This window comes from Pelmatolapia mariae, linkage group LG5 (genome assembly GCF_036321145.2).
Source record: "Pelmatolapia mariae isolate MD_Pm_ZW linkage group LG5, Pm_UMD_F_2, whole genome shotgun sequence".
Lineage (NCBI taxonomy): Eukaryota > Metazoa > Chordata > Actinopteri > Cichliformes > Cichlidae > Pelmatolapia > Pelmatolapia mariae.
In genome coordinates this window covers 35,044,581-35,060,707 of record NC_086231.1, presented here as the reverse complement: position 1 = coordinate 35,060,707, position 16,127 = coordinate 35,044,581, and the positions used below count along the sequence as shown (strand labels likewise).

The 16,127-nt window shown below is 41.3% G+C and overlaps 2 protein-coding genes across 3 annotated transcripts; one reads left to right on the top strand and one right to left on the bottom strand.

Moving 5' to 3' along the window:
- Window positions 1-62: 62 nt before the first annotated feature.
- Window positions 63-7,993, bottom strand: LOC134628158 (zinc finger protein with KRAB and SCAN domains 8-like). The gene is made up of 2 exons (XM_063474866.1): window positions 7,751-7,993; window positions 63-4,240 (listed from the first exon to the last, which is right to left on the bottom strand). Exons 1-2 carry the CDS (start codon window positions 7,953-7,955, stop codon window positions 3,300-3,302), a joined length of 1,146 nt encoding a protein of 381 aa, XP_063330936.1. The 5' UTR covers window positions 7,956-7,993; the 3' UTR covers window positions 63-3,299.
- A 5,138-nt stretch (window positions 7,994-13,131) lies between these two features.
- LOC134628162 (uncharacterized) lies at window positions 13,132-15,802 on the top strand. 2 transcript variants are annotated; one of them, XM_063474870.1, is made up of 4 exons: window positions 13,132-13,362; window positions 13,620-13,704; window positions 14,029-14,096; window positions 14,177-15,802. In XM_063474870.1, exons 1-4 carry the CDS (start codon window positions 13,250-13,252, stop codon window positions 15,495-15,497), a joined length of 1,587 nt encoding a protein of 528 aa, XP_063330940.1. In that variant the 5' UTR covers window positions 13,132-13,249; the 3' UTR covers window positions 15,498-15,802. The 2 variants fall into 2 exon arrangements, with proteins under 2 accessions (XP_063330940.1, XP_063330939.1); XM_063474869.1 differs by lacking the exon at window positions 13,132-13,362 and having other exon boundaries at window positions 13,411-13,704.
- Window positions 15,803-16,127: the final 325 nt, after the last annotated feature.

Sequence of the window (16,127 nt, the reverse complement as noted above, 5' to 3'; positions counted from 1 at the left end):
CACAACCAACATCTGCAGATTGATTTAATTCTTCTGTTCAGTCTTTTTTTTTTTTTTAATATAACAAATGTAACGTCTGGATTTTGAGGAACCTTAGGCACATTACATTTATTTTGATTAATGCACTGTACATGATTGTCTACAGAAAACATGTCATTTTATTCAGCAACATCTTACATGCATTTTAATGCCTGAAAAGCACATAATACACTTTCTTTCAACAAAATACATCATTAGATGTTTAAAGGATCTCATTCACTCAAACAGCATCCCTGCATCAGCTTAAACCATTTAATTACATTTAAATATGGTGTTTTGATGGCGTTATGGAAAGAGGCGGTTGGCATTAGGGCTATCGTTTGTTAGAAAAAGATAATTTTTGTAGTTTTTCCTCCTTATACCACCATGGTGGATTTTAAATCAATCAATATAGGATTTAAATTCAAAAATTTGATTCAATAACAGACATTTAACAATGATGGATTACCTGTGTTTTTACATAGTCCCCCATTTTTAGAGGCAAAACTAATGAGACAATTGACTGACTTAGGTCAGGTTAGGTCACTTCCCCTGATACTCTATCACAAATGAGGAAAACATATAAGTTGATTCAAGGTGTTGAATTTGGATTTTATAGATTTTCATTGTAATTTTAGTTCAAAGATGTGGTTTAAGAAACTTCACATCTAACAAACTAAAGAACACTCTTGATGAAGTAGGTGTGTCACTGTCAAGGTGATCAATGAAAACACAGAGCGTTTACCACAAAGTGCTAAAAGAACCAGCTCTCTATTGTGTGATGATGGAACTGCTGATAGGATGCACTTTAAAGTGTACAGGGCTACACTCTGTGCTCAGATTCAGCCAAATGCTGCAAAACTGATTGTGTCACAGTGCAAATTGATAATGACCCAAAGTGTATCACTAAAGCCACGCTAGAATTTCTTATTAGTAATGTCTGACTACTTGTCAATTCTCTCATTACTTCTGGGCCTCAAAAAATTGGGGACTATGAATAAGAAAAGAAAGAAAGAAAATAAAAGGCTGTAATTCCTAAACAGTTAATGCAATACTTTTGTTAAACCCCTTGTTTAAAGCTAAACGTCTGCACTTCGATCACACATTCTGACTTAAACAGCTGTGTATATCAGCAAAACTACAAAAACTGTGTATGCCCCCCAAAAACTATGGACCTAACTCTGACCACTAACTGTGGTGCAAGGGGAGCATGCAATTAAGTATGATAATGTTTTTATTACATTAAACGTTATATATGGGAAAACCTGTAGAATATGGAAATCTATGCAACAGCAAAATAAGGTGCATTTGTGTCCTTATTTTATAGCAGTATAAGTCAAATGTAACTGCAAGTTTAACTGATTAGAGTACTTTGAGAGGGATCTTCAAACTGACAGAAGTAACTCATTCACAACAGACAGATGACAGCTTTGCTCAAGTTCTTATACAGGCTCAAGTTTAAGAAGATTCTTAGATCTTCATGTTATTAATGCTGATATAATTTTTTCAAACAAATGCTGTTTACAATGCAAACATTTTAGCGATTGCCCATGTCCCATTCAGTCAATCACTGGACACACTTATACCATTTGAATTCTTCCAACAGCAACATTGAAGACTTTCCTACAGTCCATAAGAACCTACAGGCGAGAAGCAGGGTTCACACAGACGGTAAACGATCGCTTTGGTGACTTTGGGGGCTTCTCCTTAACGCGCTCCCGGAATAGGGCTCTGGAAGACCCAACCAAAGCCCTATTCCGGGAAGCATGTTTAACAAAATCTGAGTTTAGAAATAGAGTGAGTTGGTTAAATCTGATGTCAATAACTCTGGGCTTCTCATTCCAGAAGAGCTGACCAGTTAGTTCAATACAACTGTATGTTCAGGATGGGGTTGAGCACATTTATGAGTACAGAAAGAAAACCATCATCAGTGGAGCTCTGACACCAAGATTCTCCAAGAAAGCACAGCCTCACTTCGAACCCAGTGGACTGAGGAATATCACTGTGTCAGTGTGGATCACGATGGCTAAGAAGCAGGAGGGGAGAAGAAAATAAATAAATAAAATATATATATCTCACAAAAGTGAGTACACCCCTCACATTTTTGTAAATATTTCATGGGACAACACTGAAGATATGACACTTTGATACAAAGTAAAGTAGTCAGTGTACAGCTTGTACAACAGTGTAAATTTGCTTTTACCTCAAAATAACTCAACATACAGCCATTAACGTCTAAACCACTGGCAACAAAAGTGAGTACCAGCATTGCTGCAGAAGGTGTCAAAGATCAGCCTGTCAGTGCTCAGACCATACGCCACACACTGCATCACATGGCTGTCGTCCCAGAAGGAAGCCTCGTCTAAAGATAATGTACAAGAAAGCCCGCAAACAGTTTGCTGAAGACAAGCAGACTAAGGACATGGATTACCTCTGGTCTGATGAGACCAGTGGTTGCAACACAAAATATTGACACTTTGGGCATTTTCACTTAGGGGTAATGTTGACTTATTTTGAGGTGACAGCAAATTTACACTGTTGTACAAGCTGTACACTGACTACATTGTATCAAAGTGTCATATCTTCAGTGTTGTCCCATGAAAGAATATATATCTACATCTATGGACAGATATATCCATATGTATAAAAATTTATAAAAACCCTTGGATTTATAGTGAGGAAATAAACGGAAGCATGAGGGATTAGCCATTACCCTAGTGACTGAATCAGAACTGAAGTCGACTCTGGAACAGAAACTCAAGGTTACATAACTCAGAGCTGTTAGCTAAAACTGTTTTCTGGAACAGTGCCCTGTTGATACCCTTAAAAACAGAAAAGGCTGTTCACACAAATGAACACACCCATAACATGTAATTTTATGTTGCTCTTGTGAGACACTTTGTAGGCCTGCTTAATGTCAAAAAATATAATTCAATTGGAAATCAAATAAATGACAAAGACACTTTCATCTGGTAGAAGACTAGGCAGCTTCTGGTGGCCCACAGTCTCAACTGAGACGTCTGACCATGCAGACAGGTATGAATACATACAGGCAGCAGCAACTGTTGGAAGTTGTAGTAGTAAAGGAGGTTAAAATGGGATTAACTGCCTAGCCCTTGCAATCTACAACAAGCATTTTGAAAATGCACTTTGCTCTATTAATAAACACACTTTCACCATCTCTTTTTTCACACTTAACCAAAAGGAAAAAAATTTTATAATGGCAAACAAGTTGAACTCAGAAGTACTAGACCAAAGCTTATCACGGTGGACTGAGTTTTTCACGTCTTTGTGTGGATCTGCGTGTGTCTCAGCATGTCCTTCTTGTATGCAAATGGTCTTGAGCAGATTCCACAGCGGTAAGGTTTCTCTCCCGTATGCTTTCTCATGTGAGTAATTAGATTACTTCTCTGTCTGAATCCTTTCTCACACACTCCACATGTGTACGGCCTCTCCACTGTGTGGATCCTCATGTGCACTCTCAAACACTCGCCTCGTGCGAATCTCCTGCCGCACTCCTTGCAGCAGTGAGGCTTCTGACCCGTGTGGATCAGCATGTGCCTTTTTAAATGGGTCTTTGTGGTGAATGTTTTGCCACAGACGTGACACAGATTGTCCTCCTTGTGTGTTTCTATGTGCTGCAGTGCACAGTCTCCGTGTGTTTTCAGGTGAATCATCAATGAATTCCTGTGGCAGAAAGATTCTCCACAGAGCTTACAACAGAAAGGACTTGTCCTTTTCTTAGTGCTTAAGCTGGAACTCTTCTGCTTCTGCTTTTGCTTTGCCTTTGTTTTTGGCTGCACTGTCTTTGAATTGGATGCTCTGCTCTCCATCCTTTCATTATCACAGGCATCATTTTCAGCCCCACTATCTGACGAGATGGGCTGGCAGAAATCCGATCCTCCACATCCATCTGCTTCCTGCTTAATGTTTTTAGACTCTGTTGAGGCATGGGGGAAAAGCACTACTCCCTGTGTGCTTGCCACACTTTGGCTTTGAAAGCATGAGGAGGGGGACCCTGCGCTCTGTTCAGATTTGAAACAAGCCACAGCTTCACAGTGTAACAGATCCTGCAGCTGGCCTTTGTCTCCTCTCGGCCAGTGTTCCTGATTTACCAGAAAGCCTGCTCTCAGTGTGTCCTGCTTCACCAACAGCTGACTGGCCTGAGCACATGTTGTCTGTGTGGAGACCTCTGCTTCGGATACACTCACCTGTTGGGAGCCTGCAGACATGACAGGGAAAGATATGACACTGACAATTAGTGCTGGGCGATATGACGATATATATCGTGTGGGCGATAGAAAAGTGTCTATCGTGCCATTTGTCTTCTATCGTTTATATCGTACTAACCCAAATTTTATAAATTATTACATAAAATATATAATTAACCCTTTACAACCGGTCGGAGCAGGCACACTCCGTTTTACCTAACCTAAACCTCTGTAGAACTGGAACCACGTAAGGTACTGCAATATTTTTTTTTTTTTGCATGTGAAACCGGAGGAGTTGTACTTACATCTAATGCCATTAGCTTGCCCTAGGTCACGGTTTCCTTCCACATATAACTTTGCAAAAATTGCATAAGAAGCACTTGCAGCAACAAAAACATAATATTCCAAACTTGCAGCAACAAAAAGATAATATTCCAGAAACACGCTTTGCCGACGTTCATAAGACTTCCTATGTTGGCATATCGCATGTCCGCCATTACCTGCCCGAAACCGGAAGTGACGTCATTTTCGCGAAAGGGCCTTATAAGCCTATGTTGGTGTTTTTAAAAGACATGTTTGACTTTATGCTTTTCTGTATCGTTTCTGGGATGCTTAGAACTCAAATTACACTGTTGGAAATAGTTTATTTTGATGCATTATAATATTTATTTTCATTTTTCCTGTAGTATATAAAAATTAGTGTATCTCAAAAATAAAACTATGAAGACACTCAAAATAAATTTCTCGTGGTTGGAAACTTTTGTATTTACAGTTTTGAGGGATACACCTCTTAAATTTTTTTTTAACTAGAAATATATGTAAAAAACAAAACAAAAACGATTTTCAATTTTTTTTGTAGTTTATTGCACTACAAGCTTTTGCAATTTATGTAGTTACTAGGGCTGCACGATTAATCGTTAGAAAATCGCGATCTCGATTCATACTTATGTGCGATCTCATTTCCAAATGACAACGATTTCAAAAAAAAAAGGGAAAAAAAAAAAAAAGACGACAACGATTGTACCGCATTTTGATCCGGGACGTAATCTGCATGAAAACAAGCGCTCACTCTTCCTGCTCAACAAATGACAAGGGCGGAGCCTTATACCACGTGATACAGAAGCTGTGCCGTGATGCTCAAATTGGCAGGGAAAAAACAACGGAGAACACGTCAGGGATGACGAGAAAGTGACAGGAGAAAATCCGTCCCGGTCAACCACCCAAACATCAATAACGGGAACCTTATACAGCGCTTCCCCATACCCCTCGAACTCCCGCAGGCACAAAGAAATTACGGAGGCTATTACTTATCACCTGACCAAAGATATATCAACACTGTGCAAAACGAGGGATTTAGGAAAATGATCAACACCCTAGACAAACGCTACACAGTGCCGTCCCGCAACTATTTTTCTATTGTTGCACTACCTGCTCTATACACGCAGTGTCGAGCAACGGTGGAGGAGGAATTTCAAGCAGTACAACATTTTGCGGCAACCACAAAATGTGAGGCATTTATTGTTTTTATGTTTATTTATTGTTTTTATGTTCAGTTTCAACTGTTACGAAGTTGATGTGCAGTTAATAAGTGCAATAAATATTTATATTGGAAAAGAAAATCGTGAGAGAATCGTGATCTCAATTCTAAGCAAAAAAATCGTGATTCTCATTTTATGCAAAATCGTGCAGCCCTAGTAGTTACTATGGACTTAATGCATACATATTATTAAAATGTGGGCTATAACGGTTGTATTGATATATGGAAACTTGAAATACTCCCACAAGTGGCACTACAGCATGTAAAAACATAAAGATAAGCTCTGGCGGACTTGGTTCTATGGTAGGTCTTAAAGGGTTAAATAGCCTGTGGCAAATATATTAGTGTTGTCTTCTCACTATACATGCTCTTAACTTTATGCAAGAAAAAATAAAGTATATAAAAAAAGATATTTTTCGCAAAGAAACTCCGTCTCGTGGTTTGCGAGCTGGTGCTGCTGTACGTGCACCCGGATTTGCGACATACTTTACGGTAACTCAAAACAAAGACTGCACCCTCGGCACTCGCTGTTTACAGACTGCGTACTTTCTAGATGACCACAGGTCAGGTCGTATATCGTGATATATATCGTTATCGTGATATAAAATAATTCATATCGTGATAAATATTTTTTCCATATCGCCCAGCACTACTGACAATCATCTGTACGATTTCAAAAAGCTTACTGTTTAAAGTGATAGACATGGAAGCTTGTGGTAAATGTTTTAATTCATGGCTAAACATATCATTTTACTTACAAAACTTGCAATGTTGACAAGTGCTCAATGTGTTCCCCTTAGGATGCACAGCATATGTCCATATCATAGTTCAACGTGTCCCATACACTTGTGAGCATGTCTGGAGTGACTGCTGTTGTTATGCTACCTACCAGCAACCCATGAAGCTGGTAGGTAGCATAATAATCAGGTGAAACTTAAGAATCCACTCTAACAGTACGTGTTTTAACTGTAAATGGCTGCAGACTTAAAGCCTTTCTAGCACTTCAGACTACCAAGAATCTCCACACACATCTGTAATATGTCATGTCTTTTTGTTCATCTGAAGTCACATTTATCCAATTTTAAGACCTGCTAAGTATTATTATTATTTCCCTGGTATATAAAAGTTTTTCCAAACATATCATATAACAGGTCCCGCTGCCATCTTTACAAGCCTTCTCTTTCTCTATTGCTGCTGTCCTTCTATCACAAATCAGACGCTTTAACTCATCTCCACCGGCTCCACCCTGCCTGCACTCTCTTCTTCACCTCCCTTGTGAACTCTGTTGTTTTGTATAGTTGACCCACATATTTAAACTTATCCACCTTCACTTTTCCACCCATCTCATTCTCTTTTACACACAGTGTTGCTTCTGTTGACTCTTACTCCTTTCCTCTCCAAAGCACACCTCCACCTGTGAACATCAACATCCAGAGAGACCCCTCGCTGACCTCATCTGTCAAACTGTCCATCACCACTGAAAACAAGAAGGCCAATCTATGATGCAATGTCCCCTCAAAAAAAATCTAACCAAACCTTATAGGAACTAAGTTATTTATTTTAACTTCTTCATATTATTCATTTTCTGTAAAGCCCCTAATACAGAGTCATATATGCTTAACTACATATATAGATAATTGCCTAAATTAAAATATTTTTACATTACAGCCTTTATCAAATTTGATATGCAAATTAGGTTTAATTAATAGAGAACACCATGAACGCCTAAATATGTATTTGGGTCACTCTCTACTCGTCTGAAAGCAGACTGAACCTAAAACGGTCCATTTAACCACTGCATGGGGAAAAACGCTGTTTCTTAGATGGTTCGTCCGCCTTAAGAAAATCCGGGGGTTAGCTCTGTGACTGCAGTCTATGCTGACTGTAGTCCCAGGCTACACGCACACTAAAACGGGTCTGGTCGCTGACAGGAGCTGGATAGCTGACAGCAGCCTTCTTATCTGCATGGTGATAATAGACCAACCTGCCGGGAACACCTCCTCCTCCTCCGCTTTCAGAGCCTCGGCTAGCATTAGCAGCTCGCTGGGCTTCACATCTTCCGACTGGGACACAAAAGCTTTGTCAGTGTGAAACTCTAATATGGTTCTCTCCACGGCGCCGAAGATTTCCTCCGCTGCTGCTGTCAGACGCTCATTCACGAAGAGTCTGAGCTGCTGTAACTTGGACATTTTGGAGGACAAGAAGACGCGCTGCTCCCTGCGAAGAAGCGAAATCTTCTTCTTCTCTCGGAGACAGCGGCAGCAGCAGTAGCCGCTGTGGGGAGCTGCTGCCCTCTTCTGTTTAGTTGTTAAAAGCTTTATTTTGGTCCCGGCAATACTTGCAAAATAATGAGTAAATATACAGTAAATACTAAACAATTCCACAAGGAAAATAGTCGATACCAACTAAGTATCTGAGCTAAATATATATTTTTAGTATTTACTAAAGTACATGTAACATGGTGGACTAATGTCACCTCCATGTTTGTTGAGGGAAGTTGCACTGGTGGTTTTGTGTGTCACATTTGCTGTGATGGGGTTGGATTAATTGAAGGCAGGTGTATTTGATTTCACTGATACTCTAGTCTACTTATAGTCCACACTACAAACACTGCTGTGATATTTTGTCTCTCTGTGCAGGTATGTCATTAAGATGACTTGATTTAAATGTGTTTATGATGGATAGTTTGCTGCTCTGTGAATTGTATAATGAAGATGTGGTGACATTTTGTCTCTCTGTGCAGGCCTGGGCCTACCATATGCTGCAGTCTAAAGGCAGAGTTGGGTTGCTGAGGCTGGAGTGATACTGGCCTTCTACTTACAGGGTGGTGAGACTTGGGGGACAACTGCTGATCCCTGTTAACCCTTAGATGGGTTGTTTTTCTTCAAAATCTTTAAAATGGAAAGTTGTAATATATTCATATTCCAGGTATTCCTCATAAAATATGTTTGTAACATGAGGCCATTTGCATTTTTATTTATTTTTTCATTAATTTAAAAAAAATCCAGTTTTTGTATCACTATCCTACTCTTCCACAAGTGGGGTCAAAAATGACCCCAAGCAGTTCCTATGGAATCTTCTATGAAACTTTCATTCTTAGCAACTCTGACTGACCCACTTACACATCTGATGGATCAGGAATTAATTTTTACACAGTAACATACATGATTTATAGTCAGGGCTGCACATAAGTGGTCCGCAGGTGCACATTCACTGTCAAAATAAAAGTATTCCCTGAAATTCAGAGAATACACGCTTCTTTTGCGGTGGAGGAACACCAAAGTAATTGCTTATGGAGCTTGCTTCTTTGACATCTTTAAGAGTTCTGAACAAATGTCTGTCCTCCTCCAGAACATCTTATGTACGCAAACGCGCATTCCAACTTCTTATCTGGTAGGCGTCTTTTATTTTGACAGCGAATGCGCACCTGCGAACCATTTATGTGCAGCCCTGTTTATAGTTTCCTGTGCATTTCAAACATTGTCCTTTCTGATGGTTTTTTTTTAATATCTAAAGTAACATGGCTGCTATGAGGCCAGCTAGGATCCCTGTGGACCTTCCCCTACAAATGATCCAGGGCGGATGGGATGAAGAGCCCATCGGAGGCATTGACTCAGAATCTGACATCTAAGATATAGAGGACCCAGACTACTGTCCCCCAGGGGCGGATCTAGAAGGGTGGCAAGTGCCACCCTAAAATGATCCCTTGCCACCCCAAGTGCCACCCCAGTTTTGCATATGACAGTGATGTTTATTAAAATAAGACAGCATTAACACTTTGAGTGTAGTTACAGTCAACAGTGAATATAAATGCTAAAACTGAATATACTGCATAGTGTTACCCCCCCTCCACCATTAACAAATGGTTCAGCCCATAGCATGGACCAGCTTTTTTTCTTGTTTTCAGTAGCAAGCGATGCTTATGATTGTGCCAGAGCACATTTTAAACAACACCATGGGAATTTCAGATTTCACACAGGTGGTTGGATGTTAAACTCTGGAAATGGAAAGAAGGTGAGTGTTATTAACCCTCTGGGGTCCACGGACACGCTGCACCTCCAAATCACATGACTGATCTAAGCTGACATAGTAACAAGCTGCAGCCACGCTGAGTCTCTATTTCAGCCCACATTGAAAGTTCGGACTTCAAAGTTTTTAAATTTTAATTACAGCCCAGTAAATCCAGAGTTATGATAATATATATATATATATAAGCCATGCTTTTTTTTTTCTTTTTTTTTTCTAAATACTGTCGTCACGTTTTTGTGTGTGTGTGTGTGTGTGTTTTTTAAAGCGTTTTCTAAGGACAGCGCGAAAACGGTAAAGAAAAACAAAAGCCACCTCTTTCCTATCGGTGGAAAAATGTACCATGTCGACCAATTAAAACAACAAAAGAGTCAACACGTGGGATTTGGTTGTTTAGGAAGAGGGGAAAGTTTTGGGAGTGACGGTAACAGCAGCAAGCGAGTGTGTGTGTGTGTGTGTGTGTGTGTGTGTGTGTGTGTGTGTGTGTGTGTGTGTGTGTGTGTGTGAGAGAGAGTTTTTAGATGTGGAAGATTTGTGACGTTTATTGTTTGGTTTATAGTTAGTCTGTGTAGTCGTTGTTTTGTTTTATGTGTCAGTGAGGGCACTAATGAATGTCACTAAGGCACATTTGTAAACACTGTCACTAAGTAGAAAAGCAGCGGAGTGATACACCTCCTGTTGTCAGGCCTGCAGGTTTATCCCTGTGCTGCTCTCCTCTGTCTTTTGGTGGAAAAACTTTTTTTTTTTTTTTTTTAGTGGCACACATCATTTGTGGGGCATCTTATTGCGAAACCTGATTGTTCTCTCATTTTAGTTTTGTAATATTTTTAAATGGTTGTACAAAATGGAAAAAAAAACGGCAGGTGTATTGGCTGCATTTTTAGATAAATAGTTGTAGATGTTTACAAAATGTACAATTTATATTTGCATTTCAAGTTATAAAAATTTACTCAACATGTCTGTGGGGGGTTTTTTACAGTAAAAAAATACTACTAGGATTTTAAGTGTGATTTCAGATCAGTAATACTAATGCAGTATGTCAGTGAAAAAACAACTAAATTCAGTTGAGCTGAAAAGAATGATACCAAACAAAGCAAGGGGCGAAAAATGAAATGAAACAATTTGAGGGGGAAATACAAATGTAAACTCAAAAGGAGTCAAAAATGGCCGGTTGTATTTCAGACCTCAGAGGGTTAATCCAACAAATCATAAAAAATTAGGTTTAAATTTTTGTTCATGACAGTGCAGATTTCTGACATTTTGTTTAATTTAAGCTGTAACAATGTGATTGATTTCTAACAAAAAACAGTGTGAAACTTAAGTTAGACTTGTGTTTGTAAATGAACCAACACATGTTGTGTAGCTTTCTGAATTTTATTCTTAATGGGCTACTTATTTATTTATTATACAGGCTATACAGTACATAAAATCAAAACTCACATGTTTTATGTAACTAAAGTGTTTATGTGGGCTACAGACAATAATTAAGTTATAGACTATATTTATATGAAAAACGTGTATGCTTACTGCATTTGAATTATTTTAACCATATGTAACCACCTGCGTATGTGTTTGGAAAAAAAAAAGGCTTTGATTTTGCCACCCCCTTTGATTTCTTTGCCACCCTCATGCCACCCTAAGAAAATTTCTCTAGATCCGCCCCTGCTGTCCCCCCCACTGAACAAGGCCAGTCAGTTACAGATGAGTCCTCTGATGAGTCCTCTGAAGAGGAAATGGATATTGAGTCTAACAGAATGAGACCCTCTTACTGCTCTAGCCACAATATTCTGAATTAGTCGGCCAGGGCTTGCACCTGGGTTTAGTACTGTCTCCCCAATAGATGCATGGAAGATGTTCATGTCTGATAATATAATAGAAGAGGTGCTGTCATACACAAACATGGAGGCACGAAGAGTAGCCACAGACAGGGGAAAAGAGTGGAAAAATGTAATCAAACTTAAGCTCCTGGCCTTCATTTGATTGACCCTTCTTGCAGGAAGTGAGAAGAACTGGGATGTACCAGTCGGTGTGTTTTTTGGGAGTCCTCTGCATAACCCATTGTACAAGGCCACTATGTCAATTCAAAGATTTGAACATATTCGCCGTTTCTTGCACTTTGATGACAAGAGGACCAGAGCCTACCAACTGAAAACAAACCATATGGCAGCTTTCCGCTACATATGGGGCCTGTTCCTGGTCAACTGCAGGCAGAAATTCATCCTCAGTGATTGTGTTACAGTGGATGAACAACTTGTGCCTTTCAGGGGGAAGACCCAGCTTCTGCAGTATATGCTGAGCAAGCATACAAAAGTGATACAAGGATACAAAAACTGCAATTTCTTAAAATTAATGAAAAAATAAATAAAAATGCAAAGGGCCTCATGTCACAAACATGTTTTATAAGGAATACCTCAAATATGAAAATATTACAACTCTTTATTTTAAAGATTTTGAAGAATAACAACCAAGTTTATAGCAAAATGCATTGTTTCTATTTGGGCTCATTTTTGACCCCACTCATGGAAGAGTGTAGGTATTGGTAGGTTGTGCATCCAAGGGTTAAAGTGTTTGACACGTAAAGTCCAACTGACTTGAGGCATTGCTGTCTCTGGCCTTATATTGTGTTTTTGTTTTTTTAATCTCTTTTGCAAGTGGGAAACTGAACTGTTTTATCCTTCCAATTTTTGATCATTGTACTAATAAATTATCTTTTAGAATTTTATTGGTTGTCATCTTTTTCCCACGGCCGAGACTGTTGGTCAGACCTAGAACCTCTGTGTGCGTTACATACATTTAATTTATTCTCTTGGATAAACTGTCTAATATAAACCCAGTAACCGGATAGCAGGTATCTGGTATGAACTGAGTATATTTTACATTCAGTTCAGCACATTTTATTTTTCTGTACCTTCATACACTAAGTTTTCAAGGAAGTCACAGAAGAAACAGAAGTCAAATGCTCTGATCCAGGTTCCTGCACATCCCCCAATACATTTATTGATGTGTATTATTTATTGTTTAGCCCTCTAGTGTGTGCATTGGGTCCTCTCTCTTGTGAATCATTGAACTGAATATCAAACCCTTGTCCTCAGTATAAACCAAAGGTGTCAAACTCATTCTAGGTAATGTAGAGCACATTTCATGTCGAGTGGGTCGGACTGGTAAAGCTGTCGATCAGCTCGCTACATTTAGTTTATTTTAAATACACGGAGGCATTTAAGCTGCCGGTGTGTCCACATATCATGTACATGTATGAACTACTCAGCACATTAACCGTGCGTGCTCCGTCTGTGAGCTCCACTGCCCTCTGCTGGGCGGCAGGTGAATCGCACACAGGGATCCATACCTAAACACAGTTGTTTGGTTCATTTCAGCCCACTACTCATTATGATCACAGCACCGTGTTTCGCGTGAACAGCTCACTCGCCCATTTCATTGGTGCCCGCTGGAAGCTGGGATGGGCACCATTCTGCAGGAGCAAGTGGCACAGCGGTGTGCGGAGAGGGTTTCCAGCAGGGAGAGGAAATGGAAGAAGGATCTGTGGAGCATCGCCGGGCCTAATGTGGGCAGGTACCGCCAGATATGCTTATTATTGGGGTTACACAGCGGTAACGGATGAAGACATGGCTGCTGTTTGTTGCCGTGTCCTCGGTGGCGGCACAGACGCTGGTTGTCGGTGGTGTGCGACTGCACTTTGATGTGTAAATGCTCACTGTGTACGTGTGTGAACAAAGAAGACCGCCATGTCTGCCCTGTGCTGCTGTTTCTACATTTCATGTGTTTCATCGGTCACATTTAACTCGGAAGATTTGTTTATTTCTCTCAAGTAACAAAATGGGAAGGCGGCAGTCTCAGAGGAAGCCCACACCGCCGCAGCACGCGTTCCCAAGTCAGGAAAATAACAGCGAGAAAGTGAGTGTGAACGGGCTCGGATCGGTCACTGTATCAGACACAAGATCAGTCAAATTAGCTGGTGTTCCAGTTCTGTTTTATATGATGGTACATTAAATAGTGACTGCTTTCATACAAGATACAGAGCTGCTGTTAAAGTAACACCTACACGTTTGCAGTGAGTGTTGTTTACATCTTGCTGTGTTTTCCTTTATTCCACATAATGACACATTTCTGTGGCACAATAGCGTACTATTTATATCAGGCAAAATGTCAACAAGTCTTAATTTATTACCACGACCATGTTTAAGTGATAAGTTGAACATAATGTGTCTGTAATTGCAGAGGCTGCAACAAAGAAGAAAGCACAAGTCTAACAACTCCTCAGCTAAACGCAATACTTCTCAACACAGGTGAGGTCGCAGTTTGTGCAAAGTTTGTGTTGTTTGCTGCTGTCTCAGTGCTGAGATAATAGCTTTGCTTTGCCTTGCAGCGCTCACAGATCCTCAGAGTCAAAGCCTCTTCCAGTGTCCCCCACAGAGGGCAGGATGGAGCCAAAGGTGCTGCCGGTCACTAAGCGCTCCAGCCACAGACAGTACAAGCATGCGGGGAGCAGAGAGGGCAAACACACAGCAGCCGTCTCCTACCACTGCATGTGTGGTTGCAGCACTGAGCAGCTGGAAAGACACTCACCAGAACTGGAGGTCAGACGCCTGAGTCGCCATGGAGAAGATGACAGCGACACCGACTTGTCTGAGTCAGAGAGACTTCCTGTGTCAGCCTGCAGTCGTGTTCCTCCTCGGCTCGAGCTCAGGCCAGAGGTCATCGAGGCCGAGGAGTGCTCCTCTCGCAGCCACAGATCCAATTTGCAGGGCCATGGAGGTTTTGACTTCCCAGACTTCCTCCCTCCACCTTTTAATTCGTGGAGCCTGAGTCAGCTGGCTGTTTTCTACAACATGGAAGGCCGAGGTACCCCCCGGCCCAGGCCTGTGGGTCCTTTGGAAAGGTATCTGGAGAAGCTGCTGCAGCTGGAGTGGCGTCAGATCCAGACTGTCCAGGAGGAGAGCGGGAAATCGGCAGTATCAGAAGTGATATCCAGCTGTCACAGGTCCCCTGCTGCCGCCACATCACGTCTCAGCTCTCCCAAGTGCATCCTCCAGTGTCAGCGTGCCTTCCCCCTCACTTTCCTCTCCTCCCTGGCTAGTCACTCCGCCCTCCTCTCTGGCTGCGCCTGCACTCTCTGCCGGATCCGCTGCTCCCGCTGTAGTGCGCCGTGCTGTTGCTCGACTTACAGCCACAACCGTCAGTCCAGGCCGAGTGCTGCGCTAGAGCCCAAAATACTCCCGAAAAGGAGCTACAGCGAGAGCCGGGTGCACTCCTCAGACAGGGGCTCACAAGCCCAAAGGTTCAGCAGTCCTGTGCGGACCAACAGCCACCTGAGGAGAATGCAGGCATCAGGAAACATCCGCAACCCTGTCCAAGGTGCCGCCACCAGCCTTCAACACACTGCCAGCGACTGTAATGAGGTTGCCTGGAAGGGGGATGTGTGGGACTACAGGATGGGTGGGTTTCGGAGGAGGAGCGGCTCAGAGCAGAGGAGAGGTGGTGGAGACAGGAAACAGAACGGATGGGAGAAAAAACGGAGCGGCTCTGAGTGTAGAAAAGGAGGAGCTGAGAGGAGGAGAGCGGCAAACCTCAAAGAACAGGAAATAAAACCTGACGCTGTCACTGCAATAATAGACAATTTACCAGGATCCAAATATTCTCCTATACAGAGGCCAAGCAGGCCCAAACAGGTGGAGTTTGTCACATAACAGCAGGTGTAGTGATGAATGTGTAATCTGAATGTTACATACTGTCATCACCTTAAAGTTTTATTATGAATGTACAGTCAGCAAAACTGTTCATTTGTTAATGTGATATTATTTCTCTGTGCTGTGGGGGATGTTTACACAGATATGGAAGAGAGCCGCTGGATATCCAAGTTTGATAAGTTTGTGTTTTATTCAAAAGAACCCAGATAGCATCATGTACTGTATGTGATCATATGATATGATTTTCAGCAATTCAGGTTTATTAGTCTTTTGAATGAAGCAGCAAACATCACCAAAAGTTATTAAAGAATACCAAACAGTCTTGTGAAGATGGTGTATGATGCTGAGCGGGGAGAAAAGGTGAATACTGGACTCGCAGGCTTACTTGTAGGTGGCGAGCGTGGGGTCCAAGAGGTGTGTGATCGAGTGATGGTCCAACCTTGTGTTTCATGGAAACTGAGGGTGAGGGCGGGCAGGAGGACAGGAGGGTGAGAGCGGAGAAAAGTTTAGTTTCCGAGAGGAAGGTAGCGATGTGGTGAGAATTGAGCCGCAGGTCAGTTAAGCAGTGTTGTGGTGGAGAAACTGAAAACACAGTTAAATCAAGGTAAGTACAGAACATAGACATAAAGT

Coding starts and splice junctions, on each gene's coding strand:
- LOC134628162 (XM_063474869.1), top strand. CDS start 13,498: ATGCTCACTGTGTACGTGTGTGAACAAAGAAGACCGCCATGTCTGCCC. Junction 13,705..14,028: donor AGGAAAATAACAGCGAGAAA/GTGAGTGTGAAC, acceptor CTGTAATTGCAG/AGGCTGCAACAAAGAAGAAA. Junction 14,097..14,176: donor CGCAATACTTCTCAACACAG/GTGAGGTCGCAG, acceptor TTTGCCTTGCAG/CGCTCACAGATCCTCAGAGT.
- LOC134628158 (XM_063474866.1), bottom strand. CDS start 7,955: ATGTCCAAGTTACAGCAGCTCAGACTCTTCGTGAATGAGCGTCTGACA. Junction 4,241..7,750: donor GGAGGAGGTGTTCCCGGCAG/GTTGGTCTATTA, acceptor TCATGTCTGCAG/GCTCCCAACAGGTGAGTGTA.